At 42.5% G+C, this 22,734-nt stretch overlaps 1 protein-coding gene and 1 pseudogene across 4 annotated transcripts in view; both read left to right on the top strand.

Moving 5' to 3' along the window:
• SASH1 (SAM and SH3 domain containing 1) overlaps positions 1–22,734 on the top strand; it is a 264,495-nt gene that overhangs the window by 180,891 nt on the left and 60,870 nt on the right. For all 3 annotated transcript variants that reach the window (XM_082633240.1, XM_082633239.1, XM_082633238.1), the window contains exons 5-8: positions 2,237–2,277; positions 4,714–4,800; positions 6,767–6,879; positions 21,874–21,975. In XM_082633240.1, coding sequence (XP_082489366.1) covers positions 2,237–2,277; positions 4,714–4,800; positions 6,767–6,879; positions 21,874–21,975 — 343 coding nt within the window. The remainder of the gene's footprint in view (positions 1–2,236; positions 2,278–4,713; positions 4,801–6,766; positions 6,880–21,873; positions 21,976–22,734) is intronic.
• LOC309810919 (lanosterol 14-alpha demethylase-like) lies at positions 6,893–9,520 on the top strand (annotated as a pseudogene). The gene has a single exon. The product of its transcript is annotated as a lanosterol 14-alpha demethylase-like (transcript).

Here is a 22,734-nt window from a genome sequence, read left to right as displayed (position 1 = left end):
GAAGGATTTCCTGCCTTAATCCCCAGTCAACTAGCCAACTCTACTCAGCTGTCTGCTGGTATTTGCCTTGCTCCTACTTCTGTGGCCTTGAGCACCTTCCTGGCTTGTGTTTTTGTTCCTTCTCTTTTTTTTTTTTTTTTTTGAGGTACGCGGGCCTCTCCCTGTTTTGGCCTCTCCTGTTGCGGAGCACAGGCTCCGGACACGCAGGCTCAGCGGCCATGGCTCACGGGCCCAGCCGCTCCGCGGCATGTGGGATCCTCCCGGACCGGGGCACGAACCCAGGTCCCCTGCATCGGCAGGCAGACTCAACCACCGCGCCACCAGGGAATCCCTTTGTTCCTTCTCTTCATCCTCTTCCTCCTTCCTGGCCCTGTCCCCTCCCTCCCCCCTCCTCCCCTCCCCCTCCCTCCCCCCTCCCTCCCCCCCTCCCCTCTCCTCCTCCTGCTGTTGCTTCTCCTTCTTTGCTGGTACTTTGTTCATGTTTTGTCACCCTCCCTCCATTGTACGTCCCACTTCTTCATGATTGTCCATGTACCTTACTCACAATAGCATCAACACGTTTTTGCCGAACGAAGGAAACTGAAATAGCTATTTCATAGAAGCCTTTCAAGTAAGAATATGTTTAGGGATTTTCTTTTTTATGTGTGGATTGGAGGGAGGAGAGTATATCCTAGAAGCTAAATGTGGCAAAATGTGCTGGTGAGGTAGATTTTCCGTACGTTTTCTGCACGGGCAGCGTGGTAGAAAGGGCAAGAAACCAGGCCTCAAGTCTAGCTCTTCAGCATCCGAGTCCTTTCCCCTGTTTCCTGTTCTTTGCTCTTACTGTGCCCTCATGGACAGCAGGGGTCTGTCAGGCTGTGGTGCTAGTCAGAAACAATTCTCTTCTCGCAGACGTGGGGTCTGCAGGTGCTTACAGGGCTCAAGTCTTCAAACGGCAGCCAGCAGTCAGCCAGTGTCGATGCAGCTGTTCCACAGAGAGATGGCTTATCATAGGTGACTCTGCATGAGAGGAAGCCCCCTGCCCCTCTCTGGTCACCTTAAGTTCTAGGGGTCCTTTTTACCTTCCAGGTAGGCAGAAAATCCCTGCTAAGTGACTGGACGTTCTGCTTCTCTTCCTGATTGTTTCAGTGGAACTCTGGCCTCCATGCTTTCTCACGCTAAAGAGTGTTTCGCCAGATGCCACCTCCAGCCTCCATCCGGGTGGACGTACGAGCAGTGAAGGTTCAGGTGTAAACCCCCTGAGCATCCCTGCTTCTGTTCCGATGCAGGCTCCTTCTTCCTGGATTCCTGGTCAGCAAGCTCAGGGACACTGAACTTGCCCTCTCAGCTCTGGACCCACCTAGCGGAAGATTGTGCTCCACCTCTGTTCTTCCCCTTTTGAGAGAACGAATTTTAACTTTCTTTGGTTTCCCTGCCTTCTTCCTTTAAGTTGCTATCTGTCTATGTATATTCTGGAGAAAGGCTTGATCGCCTGGGTTTGGGGCCGGGTTCACTTTTCAGGTTATTTGAGTTCGTCTGCATCCACAGTCACACACTGGCAGCTAGGGTCGGGGAGGGTATGGGCCAAATCTGATGCCCAGACATGTGTTAATGATCTTGGACACATTTTTAGAAATATTGAATTATTTGCCATCCATAAAAATGTGGAGCTCTTGTAAAGGAAATGCAGACTTCTGGCTTCGCTTTGAAATTGGAAGATCTAGAGAAACACGTAGTGCACTTGCCAGATGGCAGCAAGGGACCAGAGGAGCTGCATCCTAGCTGCCTCCCTACTTGGGGCATCCAACCTCCTGTTGCTTGATGTCCACAAACCCCTGCACCCTCCTTGTTTGTCCTCCAGGTGACCACTTTACTCATCTGCCGGGTCTATATTCTTATTATTATTTACCTTCTCTTTCCCACTTACATGAGAGACTTCTCAATGGCAGTAACTTAACATGTAAATAATGATTCACAGAAATGGAAGGCACTTCAGCAATCAGCCAATGAAGTCCGTTCCCTTCATTTAATATAGGTCTTACCCTGGAGTGAGCCTTTAATTAGTGTTGACAAATGGCACCTAAGCCGGTTTCTAGAAAGGCAGCAGATGGCTGGGGAAGGCCATTGGTAAATATTCTATAGAAATTTCCCTGGCTCTCCTCAGTTGATTGACGCTGGGTACCACTAGCTAGGAGGGTTTTCAGTCCTCACATGAAGGTAAAGCTCCCTGGTAATCACACTTGTTTTTCTTTTGTAGGAATCCTCTTCATAAGTCACACTCGGAAGACAGCTCTGTAGGTCAGTACCACTTTTCTTGGTTTAACCATTTTTAATTAATTATTTTCTTTTACTACTTTGCAGAACACATAAGTATGTGAACATACAAAAACCACAAAGAATCCTTCTACCCAGAAATAACCATTGTTAAGATTTTGGTGTATAGCCTTCCTCTCTTTTTCTGAATTTGTGTGGGTTTCAAAAAAGCATAATATGGATCGTATTCTACAATTGAATATATCCTGAGCATGTTCCTTCATGATGGAGTATTTTTTTACAGTAAAATTCTTAAGTCTGTATAATATTCTGTCATATTGGATGTGCCATAATTGAATCAACCAATCTCTTCTTTGCCGGGCATGTAAGTTGTTTGCAGTTTTTTCTCTGTCACAGGGAAATGGTGCTAACACTAAAAATCCTTGAGCCTATCCCTGATCACGTCCTTAAGATAAATCCTTCTATTTGGAACTTTTGAAGGAAAGATTATGCACAATTAAGGTGTTATAAAATCCACTCTTGATTTTGTAACATTTCTTCTGTTTGGGTCTAAGAAAGCCTGGCAAAGTAATCATGATTAGGTGCCTAAGTGCTCAAATCAAGCTTTGATTTGGATTTGAATCATGACTACCAGCTTTACTAGTTATGACCTTGGGCAAGTCACTTGCCTCTCTAAGCCTCGGTTTTCTCATCCACAAATGGAAACAAGAATACATCATACGTTCATTGTGAGTGAGTATTAAGTGAGATATGCCATTAGATACAAAGTGCCTGGACATGCTAAGTGCGGGATAAATGTTAGCTCTTGCCATTTTTTTCTTAAGCTGCACCTCCATTTCAGAAACATTAAAATGGGAGAAGGGGTGAGTATAGCTTACAAGAAATACATTCTATTCCCACATTGCTTGTGAGAAAGATTCAAGTAGTGATAATCCTACTTCACTGTAACCTTTCATGGCTGATACTTGCTGTTGTGTTTAGCCCAGAGGTAGCAGACACCTTCCAGATTCTGGGTGCAGAGGCAGCCTCAGGCTAGCGGACTCCCGTTTCCTTCCCAGAGTCCTGGGGATTGTCAGAACATAATGAGGGCATCCCGCTTTGACAAATAATGCCCTTAGCCTGGGAGCCCCTTGCGCGCGGTTTCCACGGGTCTGTTTTGTGCCACACTGCCTGGCACCACCAGTCTAGACTGTGGAAACCAACAGTGCATCACTCCGCTGGACCCTGTTTCCAGTGGCCGTGGAGCAACCAGACACCGAACAATGACGAAGCCACAGCTTTGAGTGTGTCCCGTCCATGAGAGCAGATAGGGCTGCTGCTTCTTTGTTTTATTTTTAAAGAATAAAGGGCCACCCTCTTCTTTCCTTTTCCTTACTTTCCCCCTTTCCTCTTGCTTTTGAAAAGGTATTACTTGTTCCTGATGATCACAAGCTGACCAGATACGAAAACTGTCTAGCCATGACAGTGAATTTGTTTTCACTTCAAAGTCACCCAGAACAGTCTGGGAAGGATGGGAGACAGGAGGGGGGGACCGAGTTGGGAGATGTCACAGCAGGATAGCAGCCTGCTTTTCTCATCATGGTGCCCTGAGTGAGCTGTAGGTAGGTCAGCAGGTAGCCTGAGTATCAGAGAGGTGGGACTCGTGCCCCACCTACGCCATAGCTAGACCCGTGCCAATTCCACACCATAGAGAAATAGCTGGTTCCACGGGTCTCTCAACCCCACAGACACGTGGAACCAGCTCTACTGACCGGTGTGCACAGCACATACCAACCATCCTGTTCTCGTCATTAAACCTGGGATAACAGAAATAAGTCAAGGGTAGATCAACAACAGGAATAACAACAAAACAAAGTTAACTTTTTAAAGTATCCTATTTGTGGTTCAGTTGAAATCATTGTGGCTGAGACCAAAGGGGGAAAACTATACCACAAGACAAGGCAGAATTAGACACACTAGTTAAACATCAAAGTGAAAATAAGAATACATGTTTTGCCTGCTTTTTTTTTTTTTTTTTTTTTTTGCGGTACGCGGGCCTCTCACTGTTGTGGCCTCTCCCGTTGTGGAGCACAGGCTCCAGACGCACAGGTTCAGTGGCTATGGCTCACGGGCCCAGCCGCTCTGCGGCACGTGGGATCTTCCCGGACCGGGGCACGAACCCGTGTCCCCTGCATCGGCAGGCGGACTCTCCACCACTGCGCCACCAGGGAAGCCCTTGCCTGCTTTTTTGATGTTTCTTTATTTCTCATCTTAACCCTACTGTACCATTTCTTGCTCTTAGGAAATTTGCATTTCTTTTAAACAACTTTATAGGCATTTCTAAGTCTTTTCACAAACTGAAAGAGAAGCACTGTCTTTTTGTGAAATCAAAGTATTCTTACAAGCTTTGAGTTGTAAGGAAGAGGCTACTTTTGTTATTCATGCATTTATTGCTTGTGCCTTTTTTTCCTTTTTTTAAAGGAAAAGTAGATTGGAAGAAGAAAAATAAGTATTTCTGGCAGAACTTCCGAAAGAATCAGAAAGGAATAATGAGACAGACTTCAAAAGGTACTGTAACACAGCTGGCAGACAGTAGGTCCTTTTAGCTCTAAAATGTTAAGAAGCTGCTAATCTAAATGCATGCTGTAAGTTAGAATGAGTCATTGCATGTGCCCATACGCTGTGCAGCCTTTCTGACATCCCTATCATTACTTTAAGACTTCATCCCAGTGGGGTTTGTTTTTTCCTTTTTTAAATCAAAGAAATCAAATTGGAAAGAGTTCGCGGTCCTTTCTTTTATAGATCCGACAGCAAAGACCAAATATTTCCTTTTCTCAGTCACATCAACCTCAGGGAGATCTTTACTGGCCAAGATGGACCCTAAAAAGGTCCCGAAAGTCTTAGCATTTGTGAGTTTTGGACCCTCCCCCCTGCCCTGCCACTTGGGGCCTTTGCAGTCTTCTGAACCGCTGGTGCTTTTCTGTGGCGGGGACAGTTACGGGGTTGTTACCCTTGGAAACTCTGTCTAATGGGCTGACATCACGGGAATTTGCCCGGGCTGCTTTGTGAAGGCAGTCCTGCCCTCCTCTTAGCTGTGTCTTTTGTTGTTGTTTATATAGTAAGGAAATATGTCATCCCTTTGAGGCCCGGTTATGTAATGTATGTTTCTCCAGTATTCAGACAGGGAGGGGAAACGAAGCTACTTCCAGATTCCAGTCTGGCTGGATAAGGTTATCATTAGATGAGCATTTTTAGTTGCTCACCACTGACACGGCTTATTTTCTTTTACAAAATCTTGGTGTCCTCGCCTGTGCAGGATGCTTCTCCAGTTATTCCTACACACGGAAATGAGCAAAATGGACACAGTGTGTGTCGGTGGCACACCTGGGTTCCTTGGCAGCCATCAGTGGGCTTATTTAAGTTGTCCTGCTCTGAGAGAGTTCTTCTTAAGCATTCCCAGTCTTTCATTTTGAGACACACCCAGAATCACTTATGATTCAAAGTAAACCTTGGATTCTAACAAAGTCTTATTTAGAAAGAAAGAAAAGGTGAAAGAGAGAGAAAGGGATGGAGGGAGGAAGCCAACAGTTTACCGGCTCACGTGGATTTCTTTTTTTTTTTTTTTTTTTGCGGTACGCAGGCCTCTCCCGTTGCGGAGCACAGGCTCTGGACGCGCAGGCTCAGTGGCCATGGCTCATGGGCCCAGCCACTCTGCGGCATGTGGGATCTTCCCGGACCGGGGCACGCACCCATGTCCCCTGCATCGGCAGGCGGACTCTCAACCACTGCACCACCAGGGAAGCCCCCTGCCTTCAGTTTTGAGCTAGAAGTTGAGTTCCCCTCACAGTTTGGAAACATATTTATGAGAGTGATACTTTCAGATACGTGCATAGATAGTACCTTCCTTCTAATGATCTCCAGGTGTTTCACACCTGAGATTATATTTATTTGCACATGTCCCCTGAGGAACAACAGTCAAATAGATGAGTAGGGATCTAGGCTTTCCCCAGGATGCAGGTTTTGTCCTGCAGCAGACTCTGTGACCTTCAAGTTCTCTGTCGTGAAAGAGGGTTTCCTCTCCCTCCTCTGCAAAAACATCTTCTTGTTCATGTTTCAAATGGAAGGACGCGGAGAACCTTCAGCCAAAGGAGCCTTGGAGTGCTTGTTCGCTCTAGCCGGGTCTTTAAATCAGGTCCCTGCCTCACCTGTCACTCCAGACGCCCCGTCCGCCCTCTTCCAGAACTCCTCCACTAGACACTCCATCACAAAAGCTCTGATCATTTTGAAGGATTTGTTTCCATGGTCACATCCATTTGCTCTTGGAGCTTGTTTCCAAGTGAGATAGGCTCACTGGCTTCCTACAAAGCAGCCCATTCCTGGTCCTGTGGCTCCATCAGTAACAGCGCTAGACGGTGCGCCTGAATTACATCCTTCTGTAGTCCTAGATGACAAGCTTTCAAGACTGGCATCCTGTTTTATCTTTTTTTATTTTCTTCTTCAACTGTTCCTGTTGTTTTTCTTCTTCGATCTCTAGGAGAAGATGTGGGTTATGTTGCAAGTGAGATAACAATGAGTGATGAGGAACGGATTCAGCTGATGATGATGGTCAAGGAAAAGATGATCACCATTGAAGAAGCACTTGCTAGGGTAAGAGCGCAGATGTTTGGTTTTCATTTGTGAGCCCTTGACCTCCTGGCATTGAAAAATGTTGGGGGATTGCTACAGACTGAATGCCTCCACCCCAACCACCCGCCCCCCCCCCATTCATATATTAAATCCTAATGCCCAAGTCATGTAATTTTGGAGGTGAGGCCTTTGGGAAGTGATTAGATCATGAGGGTGGAGCCCTTATGAATGGGGTGAGTGACCACGTAAAAGAGACCCCAGTGAGCTCCTTTACCCCCCTCCGCTGCGTGAGGACACGTGCTTTCTGTGAACCAGGAAGTGGGTCCTCACCAGACACTAAATCTGCTGGCACCTTGATCTTGGACTTCCCAGCCTCCAGAACTGTGAGAAATTTCTGTTGTTTATAAGCCACCCGGTCTATCATGGTTGGTTATAGCAGCTCAAACAGACTAAGACAGGGACATCAAAGGGTATAGGAATATACTGATAAGATTGATAATGATAAATTACTAAATAACCACCAGAGAAATAGTAAATACAACCATTATAAGTATTAGTTCTATAAGATGCCTTCAACAAACTAAACTTTGACTAACCTCAAAGTCAAGCTTTATCTGTAAACCTTAAACTTTTGCTTACTTTCATTTCTGAGTAGGTATTACAGTTTATTGTGTCATATTTTTTTGCTCTGAGTTAAATTAAGCACTGAAAGAAGCCTAATTAACCTTTAGGACACCGGAGTAGCGTTTGTGATAGCAAGATAGCAGTTCTTAAGAGATCTCCTGCTTTGTTGTTGCCCAGCTAACTGGCTGGTTAATTCTTGGATTCTGACTTTGAATACTTGGTTCGGGATGGTGTAGACAAGTCATAAATTAGGCAGGTTTAGAATTTTCAAGTCACTAAGGAATCATTGGATGAGTTATGACTTTACCATTAAGCAGAATCTTGAAGGTCTGAAACCTTGAAACAGTGCCAGACATACTTTACTTTAGTATACCTGACTCTAAACCTCAATAGTTAAAAAAAAAAAAAAGTTTAATTTGTTGCTGACACAATGCTGGAAAAAAACAAGTGCTTGAGGGGAGTGGGAAGTGGGACCTGTAGTAGGAGACCTGAGGGCCAAGGTCCCCACCAGATGCCCATCTGCCAGCTTCTCTCGCTCTGTTGGTTCGGAGAAGCAGAGGTGATCTTGCCTCCAGCGTCTCTGGGGGACTGAAGCAGTGCCCGGGCAACGATGGAGCAGGGAACAGGTGGCTGTGTCTTGTCCATGCTCCTGACCACCTACGCCTGCTCTTCACCCTCAGTCTGGTCTCCCTGCTCCACCGTGCCTTTGGCCACCCCGTCTAGCTGCCAGCTAGGGCAAAAAGGCCACCAGACATCTCTCCAGTGCCATTCCTTGAGCATGTCATAGCACTTGAAAAAAGTCCAGCTGAATTCCTAGAAAATGCATATGAGAAACACGGACCTGTATTAATTTTACCGTGGTAGGCAAGATGTTTACTTATGTTCTGGTGAGTGCTGCTGCTACATTGCTGTTTTTAATTGTAAATTTGAAGATCTAAATGCAGAAGATGTCTGCAGGCATCTGACACCGTCTGTGTTTGGAAAGGGAGTTGCATAGGATGTATCTAACCCAGTTTTCCTGGGGCAGAAGATGTTAAAAGTGTCCTTAACATAGTCAACTTGAGGTAGCACGTTTCTATAATTGAAAAAGAAACAAAGGAATACTTTCAAAGTTGGGGAGAAAAAAATTTGTTTGATGCTCTTTCTGAGCTGATAATTTTAACAGCTAGCCATTGTTTACATGGAAAGGAAATCAGAAGTCAACTCTATGAAAAGGTGGCACAGCTGTATGCAGGTTGGATGGAGGTTTTAGCCATGGAGTCTGTCTGTTGCCAGGCTGGCTGCCTTTGCCTAATTTTAGGATGGAGCTCATCAAGACATCAATAATATTTTCTATAAGGCAATCCAGAAACACAGAAAGAAAATATTGATGACATTTCCAAACTTTATTAGATTCTGCACACAAAGGTGGGTGTCCTTTGACAGATGATGAAGTAACAGGGAAGCTTGTTGGTCTTCTCTTGTCAGGGCAACATACATCCTTGGCTACTAGTATCTGGATGGGCTTCCTTTTAGCCAGAGATAAAACACTTCAAGAAAAATGAAGGATCTCCCTCCTTTAACTTATGATCAGCTCAAGTATCTAAAATTTATTTGATTGCTATATAAAAGAAACATTAAGAGTTAGACCTTCTGTAATGACCATGATAAGAATGGTCCTTCAGGGCATCAGGCATGTGTTTCTCCCACTGTCAGTCAGAGTCTAAAAGACCCATAGGTATTTAATGCTTTCATGTTACTAAAGAATTATTATAATCTGTTTCAGGTGGCTGTCTAATTCTGTTTTATAAGACATTCTACCAGAGGTTAAAACATTTGCATTTTGAAATTTTTATGTGTTTTTCCATTCAGCATAGCTAAGGAGGAACTTAGAAAATAATGTTAATTAGCTACTCCACTGCACTTTTTGTATTTGAATTTTCTAAAGTTATGCTCCTTCAACAGTTTATTTACATAAGCTAGCTAGTAAATATTTGTGGTGTTCAGGGCACTGACTTGCACAGCCCTTGGGGCACATGGAGCGCAATTCAGAGTTCGTTAGGCACTAATGTACTTTGATATATATTTCAAAGATTCAAACATTTTTTTTTTTACCATAAGTTCACATGCTGCCATTTAGACACAATTAGCGTACTGTGATCATTTGACCATTGTTCAGATAACGTTGCATAGCCTAGTGCTCTCCTTTTACAGTGTGAGAAATTCAGTTCTGAAGACTGTGTGTGCAAGATGTTGATGTGGTCCCTGTAAGAAATACTAGGGTTGGTCTTGATTTACCAAGAAGATGTAATATTTTCTTTTTCTTTGACTTGTTAGGCATACAATAATTTCTGTCCTGATTTGTTATACATCGTATTTTTGTAACATTAATGAATTTAAATGAATTAATTGGAAAGTTTTGGGGAAAAATAAAGACCCGTATAGAATGTCTAGATTTTAATCCTGATAGGACAACCAGCATCAGGAGAGAAGTTTGCCTATGTGTCATTTGGAGCTGAGTGTATCCCCCAATGCGTCGTTGTATTTGGGGAAATGTTGCCTATGTTCAAATGAATACAACTTGGTCCACTCTGCTTTGTTTATATGACTTTGATCTTACTGCTGAGTATTTTCCCCCTGTGAAGTATACAGCTATGATTCACATTCCTGAAAACCCAGTTGTCAATACAAAGATGAAAATGAAAAAGGCTGCAAGTAACTAATATGTGAAACACCACTGTCAGCTGCAAAAGCATTTGAAGAGAATGAAGTTTACAAGATAACTCTGTGTACATAGTGTGTAATTTAAAAAGACAGCAGCTTAGACCCGGAGGAAGATGGCGGAGGAGTAAGACGCGGAGATCACCTTCCTCCCCACAGATACATCAGAAATTCATCTACACGTGGAACAACTCCTACAGAACACCTACTGAACGCTGACAGAAGACCTCAGACCCCCCAAAAGGCAAGAAACTCCCCACATACCTGGGTAGGGCAAAAGAAAAAAAAGAAGAAACAGAGACAATAGGATAGGGACGGGACCTGCACCAGTGGGAGGGAGCCGTGAAGGAGGAAAGGTTTCCACACACTAGGAGCCCCTTCGCGGGCGGAGACTGCAGGTGGCGGAGGGGGAAAGCTTCGGAGTAGCGGAGGAGAGCGCAGCAACAGGGGTGTGGAGGGCAAAGCGGAGAGATTCCGGCACAGAGGACCGGTGCCCTCAGGCACACACCAGCCCGAGAGGCTTGTCTGCTCGGCCGCCGGGGCAGGCGGGGCTGGGAGCTGAGGCTCGGGTTTCGGTCGGAGCGCAGGGAGAGGACGGGCTGGCGGCAGGAAGAGAGCCTGAAGGGGTTAGTGCACCACGGCTAGCCCGGAGGGAGTCCGGGGAAAAGTCTGGAGCTGCCGAAGAGGCAAGAGGCTTTTTCTTCCCTTTTGTTTCCTGGTGCGCGAGGAGAGGGGATTAAGAGGGCTGCTTGGGGAAGCGCCGGAGACAGGCGCGAGCCGCGGGTAAGGCGCAGACCTCGGAGACGGGCGTGGGCCGCTGGGGCTGCCGCCGCCGCCGCCGCCGCCGCGCGGCCTGTGTGCGAGCGCGGGTCACTGTCCACCCCGCCTTCCGGGGGGCCTGTGCACCCCACCACTGCCGGGGTCCCGGGACCCGGGGACGGCTTTCCCGGTAGAGCGCACGGAGCGCCATGGGCTGCTGCAACGTCACGCCGGCCTCTGCCGCCGCAGGCCCGCCCCACACTGCGCGCCCCTCCCTCCCCTCTGCCTGAGTGAGCCAGAGCCCCCGAATCAGCAGCTCCTTTAAACCCGTCCTGTCTGAGCGAAGAACGGACGCCCTCCGGCGACCTACGCGCAGAGGCGGGGCCAGGTCCAAGGCTGAGACCCGGGAGCTGTGAGAGCAGAGAAGAGACAGGGAAATCTCTCTGTGCAGCCTCGGAGGCAGCGGATTAAAGCTCCACGGTCCATTTGATGTGCCCTGCGTCTGTGGAGTGCATGAATGGACAGCGAATCATCCCAAATTGAGGAAGTGGACTTTGAGGACAAGATTTAAGACTTTCCCCCTTTTTCCTCTTTTTACAACGAAGTATCCCAAATTAAGGAGGTGGACTTAGAGAGCAAGATTTCAGACTTCTCGCCCTTTTCCTCTTTTTACAACGAATTATCCCAAATTGAGGAGGTGGACTTGGAGAGCAAGATTTTTGATTTTTCCCCCTGCTCTCTTTTTGTGAATGTGTATGTGTAATCTTCTGTGTAAGATTCTCTCTGTATAACTTTGCTTCCACCATATGTCCCAGGGTTCTATCGGTCCGTTTTTTTTTTCAATAATTACTTTTTAATTTTAATAACGCTACTATATTTCATACTTTATTCTATTTTACTTTACCTGCTCTTTCTTGTTTTCCTACCTTCCCTTCCTCCCTCCCTCCCTCTGCTCCTCCTTTCCTTCTTTCTTTTTCTTTCCTCCCTCCCTCCCTCCCACCCTTCTTCTTTCCACTTTCTTTTTCTTTCTTTCTTTCCTTCCTCCCTCCCTCCCTCCCTTCTTCCATTCACTCTTCCTTTTGCTTTCATTCCTCCCTCCCTCCCTCCTTTCTTTCCTTCTTTCTTTCCATCCTTCCTCCCTCCCTCCCTCCTTTCTTTCTTTCTTCCATCCTTCCTTCCTTTCTTCCCTTCTTCCTTTCTTTCCCTCTCTCTTTCTTTCTTCTACTAATTCTTTCTTTCTACTTTTTCTCCCTGTTATTCTGAGCCGGGTGGATGAAAGGCTCTTGGTGCTGCAGCCAGGAGTCAGTGCTGTGCCTCTGAAGTGGGAGAGCCAACTTCAGGACACGGGTCCACAAGAGACCTCCCAGCTCCACATAATATCAAGCAGCGAAAATCTCCCAGAGATCTCCATCTCAACACCAGCACCCAGCTTCAGTCAACGACCAGCAAGCTACAGTGCTGGTCACCCTATGCCAAGCAACTAGCAAGGCAGGAACACAACCCCGCCCATTAGCAGAGAAGCTACCTAAAAACATAATAAGGCCATAGGCACCCCAAAACACACCACCAGACGTGGACCTGTCCACCAGAAAGACAAGATTGAGCCTCAACCACCAGAACACAAGCATTAGTCCCCCCCACCAGGAAGCCTACACAACCTACTGAAACAACCTTAGCCACTGGGGACAGACACCAAAAACAACGGGAACTACGAATCTGCAGCCTGCAAAAAGGAGACCCCAAACACAGTAACATAAGCAAAATGAGAAGACAGAAAAACACACAGCAGGTGAAGGAGCAAGATAAAAACCTACCAGACCTAACAAATGAAGAGGTAATAGGCAGTCTACCTGAAAAAGAATTCAGAACAATGATAGTAAAGCTGATCCAAGATTCTATTTCCAAGATCCATAATCTTGGAAATAGAATAGACAAAATGCAAGAAACAGTTAACAAGGACCTAGAAGAACTAAAGATGAATCAAGCATCGATTAAAAACACAATAAATGAAATGAAAAATACTCTAGATGGGATCAATAGCAGAATAACTGAGGCAGAAGAACGGATAAGTGAGATGGAAGATAAAATAGTGGAAATAAGTGATGCAGAGCAAAATAAAGAAAAAAGAATGAAAAGAACAGAGGACAGTCTCAGAGACCTCTGGGACAACATTAAATGCACCAACATTCGAATTATAGGGGTTCCAGAAGAAGAAGAGAAAAAGAAAGGGACTGAGAAAATATTTGAAGAGATTATAGTTGAAAACTTCCCTAATATGGGAAAGGAAATAGTTAATCAAGTCCAGGAGGCACAGAGAGTCCCATACAGAATAAATCCAAGGAGAAATACACCAAGACACATATTAATCAAACTGTCAAAAATTAAACACAAAGAAAACATATTAAAAGCAGCAAGGCAAAAACAACAAATAACACACAAGGGAATCCCCATCAGGTTAACAGCTGATCTCTCAGCAGAAACTCTACAAGCCAGAAGGGAGTGGCAGGATATAATTAAAGTGATGAAGGAGAGAAACCTGCAACCAAGATTACTCTACCCAGCAAGGATCTCATTCAGGTTTGATGGAGAAATTAAAACCTTTACAGACAAGCAAAAGCTGAGAAAGTTCAGCACCACCAAACCAGCTTTACAACAAATGCTAAAGGAACTTCTCTAGGCAAGAAACACAACAGAAGGAATATACCTACAATAACGAACCCAAAGCAATTAAGGAAATGGGAATAGGAACATACATATCAATAATTACCTTAAATGTAAATGGACTAAATGCTCCCACCAAAAGACACAGATTGACTGAATGGATACAAAAACAAGACCCATCTATATGCTGTCTACAAGAGACCCACTTCAGACCTAGAGACACATACAGATTGAAAGTAAGGGGATGGAAAAAGATATTCCATGCAAATGGAAATCAAAAGAAAGCTGGAGTAGCAATTCTTATATCAGACAAAATAGACTTTAAAATAAAGACTATTAGAAGAGACAAAGAAGGACACTACATAACAATAAAGGGATCGATCCAAGAAGAAGATATAACAACTGTAATATTTATGCACCCAACATAGGAGCACCTCAATACATAAGGCAAATACTAACAGCCATAAAAGGAGAAATCGACAGTAGCACAATCATAGTAGGGGACTTTAACACCCCACTTTCACCAATGGACGGATCATCCAAAATGAAAATAAATAAGGAAACACAAGCTTTAAATGATACATTAAACAAGATGGACTTAGTTGATATTTATAGGACATTCCATCCAAAAACAACAGAATACACATTTTTCTCAAGTGCTCATGGAACATTCTCCAGGATAGATCATATCTTGGGTCACAAATCAAGCCTTGGTAAATTTAAGAAAATTGAAATTGTATCAAGTATCTTTTCCGACCACAATGCTATGAGACTAGACATCAATTACAGGAAAAGATCTGTAAAAAATACAAACACATGGAGGCTAAACAATACACTACTCAATAACGAAGTGATCACTGAAGAAATCAAAGAGGAAATTAAAAAATACCTAGAAACAAATGACAATGGAGACACGATGACCCAAAACCTATGGGACGCAGCAAAAGCAGTTCTAAGGGGGAAGTTTATAGCAATACAATCCCACCTTAAGAAACAGGAAACATTTCAGGTAAACAACCTGACCCTGCACCTAAAGCAATTAGAGAAAGAAGAACAAAAAACCCCCAAAGTTAGCAGAAGGAAAGAAATCATAAAGATCAGATCAGAAATAAATGAAAAAGAAATGAAGGAAACGATAGCAAACATCAACCAAACTAAAAGCTGGTTCTTTGAGAAGATAAACAAAATTGACAAACCATTAGCCAGACTCATCAAGAAAAGAAGGGAGAAGACTCAAATCAATAGAATTAGAAATGAAAAAGGAGAAGTAACAACTGACACTGCAGAAATACAAAAGATCATGAGAGATTACTATAAGCAACTCTATGCCAATAAAATGGACAACCTGGAAGAAATGGACAAATTCTTAGAAATGCACAACCTGCCAAGACTGACTCAGGAAGAAATAGAAAATATGAATAGACCAATCACAAGCACTGAAATTGAAACTGTGATTAAAAATCTTGCATCAAACAAAAGCCCAGGACCAGATGGCTTCACAGGCGAATTCTATCAAACATTTAGAGAAGAGCTAACACCCATCCTTCTCAAACTCTTCCAAACAATATCAGAGGAAGGAACACTCCCAAACTCATTCTACGAGGCCACCATCACCTTGATACCAAAACCAGGCAAGGATGTCACAAAGAAAGAAAGCTACAGGCCAATATCACTGATGAACATAGATGCAAAAATCCTCAACAAAATACTAGCAAACAGAATCCAAGAGCACATTAAAAGGATCATACACCATGATCAAGTGGGGTTTATTCCAGGAATGCAAGGATTCTTCAATATACGCAAATCAATCAATGTGATACACCATATTAACAAGTTGAAGGAGAAAAACCATATGATCATCTCAATAGATGCAGAGAAAGCTTTCGACAAAATTCAACACCCATTTATGATAAAAACCCTGCAGAAAGTAGGCATAGAGAGAACTTTCTTCAACATAATAAAGGCCATATGTGACAAACCCACAGCCAACATTGTCCTCAATGGTGAAAAACTGAAACCATTTCCACTAAGATCAGGAACAAGACAAGGCTGCCCACTCTCACCACTCTTATTCAACATAGTTTTGGAAGTTTTAGCCACAGCAATCAGAGAAGAAAAGGAAATAAAAGGAATCCAAATTGGAAAAGAAGAAGTAAAGCTGTCACTGTTTGCAGATGACATGATACTATACATAGAGAATCCTAAAGATGCTACCGAAAAACTACTAGAGCTAATCAATGAATTTGGTAAAGTAGCAGGATACAAAATTAGTGTACAGAAATCTCTGGCATTCCTGTACACTAATGATGAAAAATCTGAAAATGAAATCAAGAAAACACTCCCATTTACCATTGCAACAAAAATAATAAAATATCTAGGAATAAACCTACCTAAGGAGACAAAAGACCTGTATGCAGAAAATTATAAGACACTGATGAAAGAAATTAAAGATGATACAAATAGATGGAGAGATATACCATGCTCCTGGATTGGAAGACTCAATATTGTGAAAATGACTCTACTACCCAAAGCAATCTACAGATTCAATGCAATCCCTATCAAACTACCACTGGCATTTTTCACAGAACTAGAACAAAACATTTCAAAATTTGTTTGAAAAAACAAAAGACCCCGAATATCCAAAGCAATCTTGAGAACGAAAAACGGAGCTGGAGGAATCAGGCTCCCTGACTTCAGACTATACTACAAAGCTACAGTAATTAAGACAGTGTGGTACTGGCATAAAAACAGAAAGATCAATGGAACAGGATAGAAAGCCCAGAGATAAACCCACGCACATATGGCCAACTTATCTTTGATAAAGGAGGCAGGAATGTACAGTGGAGAAAGGACAGCCTCTTCAATAAGTGGTGCTGGGAAAACTGGACAGGGACATGTAAAAGTTTGAGATTAGATCATTCCCTAACACCATACACAAAAATAAGCTCAAAATGGATTAAAGACTTAAATGTAAGGCCAGAAACTATCAAACTCTTAGAGGAAAACATAGGTAGAACACTCTATGACATAAATCACAGCAAGGTCCTTTTGGACCCACCTCCTAGAGAAGTGGAAATAAAAACAAAGATAAACAAATGATACCTAATGAAACTTCAAAGCTTTTGCACAGCAAAGGAAACCATAAACAAGACCAAAAGACAACCCTCAGAATGGGAGAAAATATTTTCAAATGAAGCAACTGACAAAGGATTAATCTCCAAAATTTATAAACAGCTCATGCAGCTCAATAGCAAAAAAACAAACAACCCAATCCAAAAATGGGCAGAAGACCTAAATAGGCATTTCTCCAAAGAAGATATACAGACTGCCAACAAACACATGAAAGAATGCTCAACATCATTAATCATTAGAGAAATGCAAATCAAAACTACAATGAGATATCATCTCACACCAGTCAGAATGGCCATCATCAAGAAATCTAGAAACAATAAATGCTGGAGAGGGTGTGGAGAAAAGGGAACACTCTTGCACTGCTGGTGGGAATGTGAATTGGTACAGCCACTATGGAGAACAGTATGGAGGTTCCTTAAAAAACTACAAATAGAACTACCATATGACCCAGCAATCCCACTACTAGGCATATACACTGAGAAAACCATAATTCAAAAAGAGACATGTACCAAAATGTTCATTGCTGCTCTATTCACAGTAGCCCAGAGCTGGAAACAACCTAAGTGTCCATCATCGGATGAATGGATAAAGAAGATGTGGCACATATATACAATGGAATATTACTCAGCCATAAAAAGAAACGAAACTGAGCTATTTGTAATGAGGTGGATAGACCTAGAGTCTGTCATACAGAGTGAAGTAAGTCAGAAAGAGAAAGACAAATACCGTATGCTAACACGTATATACGGAATTTAAAAAAAAAAATGTCATGAAGAACCTAGGGGTAAAACGGGAATAAAGACATAGACCTACTTGAGAATGGACTTGAGGATATGGGGAGGGGGAAGGGTAAGCTGTGACAAAGCGAAAGAGAGGCATGGACATATACACACTACCAAACGTAAGGTAGATAGATAGTGGGAAGCAGCCGCAGAGCACAGGGAGATCAGCTCGGTGCCTTGTGACCGCCTGGAGGGGTGGGCTGGGGAGGGTGGGAGGGAGGGAGATGCATGAGGGAAGGGATGTGGGAACAGATGTATATGTATGACTGATTCACTTTGTTATAAAGCAGAAACTAATAAAAAAAAAGAAAAAAGAAGTGAAAAAAAAAAGACAGCAGCTTAACTTATGATTTTTATATTTTATTAACTGAATAGTTCCATCAAATCTAATGGCACTTCAAACATTTTCTAATGGTTTTATGATGGTTACTTACTCTGTATGCTTTAAGGAGTCCAGCACACTGGTTAAAACAATCGTTTAGGTGGATCTAGAGTATTAGCGTATTCTAGACAACATAATTTACAGGTGCTAATTTTAAGACTGTTCATAGCTCTTGGTGAGTAAATTCAGGGTATTCAAATGTTGGACTAGTTCTGCAAGGTATAGAAAGCCCATGAGACACTTGGAAGCTACAGGTTATTAACTTATCTGGGTAATTTATGTGGTGTATGTGAGATTGGGAGGGTAAGGAATAAACTCACTTTTAAAGCTTTGCATAAAGGAGAACACTATTGTTTTGGTATGATGGCGCTCAGCCATGATGGAGCTGTGTTGTTGAAAAATATGTCCTTTGACATTTTAACTGGAGGCAGTGTCTAAGGAAATTGAGAGAGATTTGTGACCATGATTTAATAATCAGGTTCCCTAAAAAATAATGTATCAATATTGATACTAAACACTTGCTCATGTAATTTGATCTAATTACTAAATATTATGTATTTATTCACCTGATAAATATGTGTTGGGTTCCACAAGGTCATATCTGTGTGCAAGTCCAAAATAAAGTCCTTGTGGGATTTGAAAAGAAAAAAAAAACTTGATGTTTGTCACTGGCTTGACTGATGTTTTGGCATGGTGAACTTTTCTTATTGCCAGCTGTCTTACATCAGGTTCCCTAGAAGCAGAGCCTGATATGTGGATTCTTGTGCACATGATTTATTGAAGAAAAGCTTTCACAAGAAACCTGTAAGTGAGAGAGGGAAGCAGGAGAGGCAGAGGAAGAAACTGGACAGAGATGTGATTTCAGGAGAAGTGTAGTCTCAGCCTCAGCCTGATCCCTCAGGGAAGGGTGGGGAGCTCTGGAAGGTGAATTGCACTGTAGAGTTTGTCCTGCCAGAGAAAAAGAGGCTGAAAGCCTCTTTGGGGAGGAGGAAACAGCCTTCTAGGCATCTGTGGGGAGATAGCACCTGTCAACCACGGATAATTCTCCTGAGAAGGGTATATAGATGTGAGTCCATATCTACAGTAATTGGGAAATCAGAGAACAGTCTTTTAAAGGGAGTCTGGGCATCTGGTATACCAGAGCACAAGATTATGAGCTGAGAACCTATATAAATTATTTCCTCGTAGCAGGTATTGTGCATCAATCATAGGAATGTGGACAGCTAGAGAGGCTCATGGAGAGAGTCCATAGGAGAGCAACAAAGTGATTGAGGGTTTTTTTAAATAGGTCTCTTGGGCTGGAATCGGAAAGGATTTATCTCAGAAAAGAACTTTTTCACTGTCTTCAAGTATATGAAGGGATATTAGACAGTACATCTTTAGGATGTACCGCACAGTGTTTTGTTTTCATCTCTACTGAGGAGAGCATAAAAGAAAATGAATGAAAATCGCAGCTGGAGGGGATTTAGATTAAATATAATAGAAATGTTCTTTATAATAAATGCTCTCAGAAATGGAAACATTTTAGAATCTCTCTACATAAAGGTCCTTAAGATAAAATAAGCATTAACCTACTACAGATGGTCATTCCTCTAAGAATCATGTCATAGACTTCAAGTGTGAGAAAACTATGAGACTAGGGAAAATAAGATGTGAAGGTAGACAGATGGACAGACAGACTGACACCCACACCCACACTTTAAAGTGTCATTATTTTAAAACTTCCAGAATTAAACTAAAACTCTATCAATTTGCTTTAAAATACACAAGTTTCTTAAATGAACATGATCAGTTGTCTTTGGGAGCAGAGTGGGATACACAAATGTGATTATATAAACAATAACCAGTTTTTTTTCATTGTAAAATGCACTTTAAAAAATTGTTAGAGATCCTGGTTTTCTTTTCTTTTAATTAGGAAATTAAAAAACAAGGTAAATTTGGATAGAGCACAAATCTGAGTCTTTATCAGAAGAAGCACACAGGGAATTCCCTGGCAGTCCAGTGGTTAGGACTCCGCACTCTCACTGCTGAGGACCCGGGTTCAATCCCTGGTCGGGGAACTAAGATCCCACAAGCTGCGCAGCCAATAAATAAATAAATGAATTTTTTTAAAAAAGAAGAAGAAGCACATGTACTCTTAGGCACCAACGTAAACGATGGAAATGGACAGATAACAAAAGAAAAATATTAAGTCTGTTTACGATTGACTAGTGAGGAATTTGTTTTGTTTTCCTAAAGATGAAGATTTTATTTAGTGCTTCCTAGAAAGTAGAGCAGAGACCCCGAGAAAATAAATGATGACACCCTTTTTCAGAGGCAGCTATTTCGATCATACAGGAAGAATAATGCACTTCAGAAACCAATATATCTGGAAAGGAAGAGCATTCTAATATGTCTCTTAAATATATTATAGAGATTAGAACAATATTAATCCCCCTAATATACTAGAAAGATTAAAATAATATTGGGCTTCCCTGGTGGTGCAGTGGTTGAGAGTCCGCCTGCCAATGCAGGGGACATGGGTTCATGCCCCGGTCCGGGAAGATCCCACATGCCGCGGAGCGGCTGGGCCCGTGAGCCATGGCCTCTGAGCCTGCGCGTCCGGAGCCTATGCTCTGCAATGGGAGAGGCCACAACAGTGAGAGGCCCGCGTACCACAAAAAAAAAATAAATAAATAATATTAAGCACCTGCATAGCAAAAGTTCAAATACCTGAGATTGATGTGAACTTTGAGCTCTTTTATCTGAAACCACAAGGGTGATAATACCATCATAAAAAGTCTGTTGCATGGGTACAGTATACTAAGAGCTTTGCTGCATTATCTTACTTTATTCTGGTAATAGTCCTGTGATATAGTTTATTGTCATCCCGTTTTCCAGGTGAAGGAACTGAGGCACAGAGGGGTTAAGTAATTTGCCCAAGGGCTTCCAGTTATTGGGGAGCCTTACCTGTTAATCAATACTGTCTGCCTCCCCCTCGTCCACTTCCTGTCACAAGTATGCACAGAAAAGAACTTCATAGTAGAAATAATGCTTTGGAAAGTTGCTTTTCCCTAGAGGAGTGGCATTGCCATGTCCACACAGCTCCAGTGGAAAAGGACGGTCCTGGCACCATCTCCTGGGCTGTCAGGTCAGATTGTATCTGCTTTTTGGTGTCTTGATTCATGGAACGTGATTTGATCGATGTCTTAACTTCATATCTAAAAACTGTTTTATAACAGAATTTTAATGCTGGGACAACTTATTTGTATTACACACAGAGTTAAATTTTTACGTATTTTATGAAAACACACCTGGAACTTCTCACATTGGCCGTTCTGAAAGATCTTTCATCTAATTCTGCTATGTTAAATTTGTTAATTTTCTATAATATTTCATTTTGTCCTTCTGTGTTTTTCAAAAAGTAGAAACCTAGTTTTTAAGCCCAAACTTTAAATGTCTCTGAACATATTCTAGATATCTAACTACTATTTTCCTCTCATCCATAGGATCCCCAATAAATCCCATAACATTTGTTAGTTGATAACATTGAACTGGTAACATGACAAAACAAGCAAGCGATTTTTAAAAATCAGTTTCAGGCTTCCACCTCTGTTTTACTAAAATGTCCTTAGTCTACACATTTTGTCTTCCACAAAGAGAGGTAATCCGAAGGTCAAACTACAGGCAATTTCTGTTATTGAACTTATAATTGAACTGAGAAAGGTGTTTTGATGTTGGAAGATGTTGGAGAAGGAAAATCAAGGTTCTTTTTGGAACAGAACACAAAGAGTCCGTTGTGTCTCTTGGTTTGATTTAGATGAAAACCTGCAGGGGAGGACGTGTTTCTCCTTTCATTTGGGTGACCCTTGTCTTTGGCTGGCACTTGATCACCAACAGTGGTGCGAAGAAGGTGCCCAAAGGATTCATTCTGCTGCTTGGTAGACAGCCTTGGCCATCATTTCCATTTCAATCTTCCATTTTCTCTTGTTGCAGCTCAAGGAGTATGAGGCCCAGCACCGGCAGTCAGCTGCCTTGGACCCTGCTGACTGGCCAGACGGTTCTTACCCACCGTTCGATGGCTCATCAAACTGCAATGTAAGTTTGCTGTCTCTTTGAGCATCGTAACCACTCCTACTGAAAAGGGACAGCCTACACAATTTCAGCCTTTAGACTTCTTTTTGCAGTCGCCACCTCCCACCTGGATCTGGAAAGAGGTGTCTCTTCTGACGTGTTATTCTTTTCTTTACCTGGTAGCTGGGACAGCGCTATTCATGCTGTTTTTTTTTTTTTTTAATTGAAGTAAAGTAGACACAACTTAAATTTTACCATTGTAAGCATTTTAAGTGTTCAATTCAGTGACATTAAGTACATACACTTTGCTGTACAACCATCTTCACAACCCACTTCCTGAACTTTTCCATCATCTGAAACAGATATTCCATAACCATTAAACAATAACTCTCCATTCTCTCCTCACCTTCCCCAACTCCTGGCAACCACACTTTGCTTCTTGTCTCTATGAATTTGACGAGTCCAGGTACTTTATATAAGTAAAATCATACAATATTTTTCCTTCTGTGTCTGGTTTATTTCACTTAGCACCATGTTTTCAAGACTCGTCCACATTACAGCTATACTAGAACTTCATTCCTTTTTATGGATGAACAATATTCCACTGCACATATATACCACATTTTGTTTAATTATTCATCTGTTGATAGACACTTGGGTGTTTCTCCCTTTTGGCTATTGTGAATATTGCTGTTATGAACATTGGTATACAAGTGTCTGTTTGAATCCTTGCTGTCAAATCCTTTCCGTATATACGTAGGAGTAGAATTTCTTGATTATACG

The sequence above is a fragment of the Mesoplodon mirus genome, assembly GCF_964341445.2.
Source record: "Mesoplodon mirus genome assembly, chromosome: 10".
NCBI lineage: Eukaryota > Metazoa > Chordata > Mammalia > Artiodactyla > Ziphiidae > Mesoplodon > Mesoplodon mirus.
Note: the sequence above shows the minus strand (reverse complement) of the source record. Positions and strands in the feature narration are given on the sequence as shown.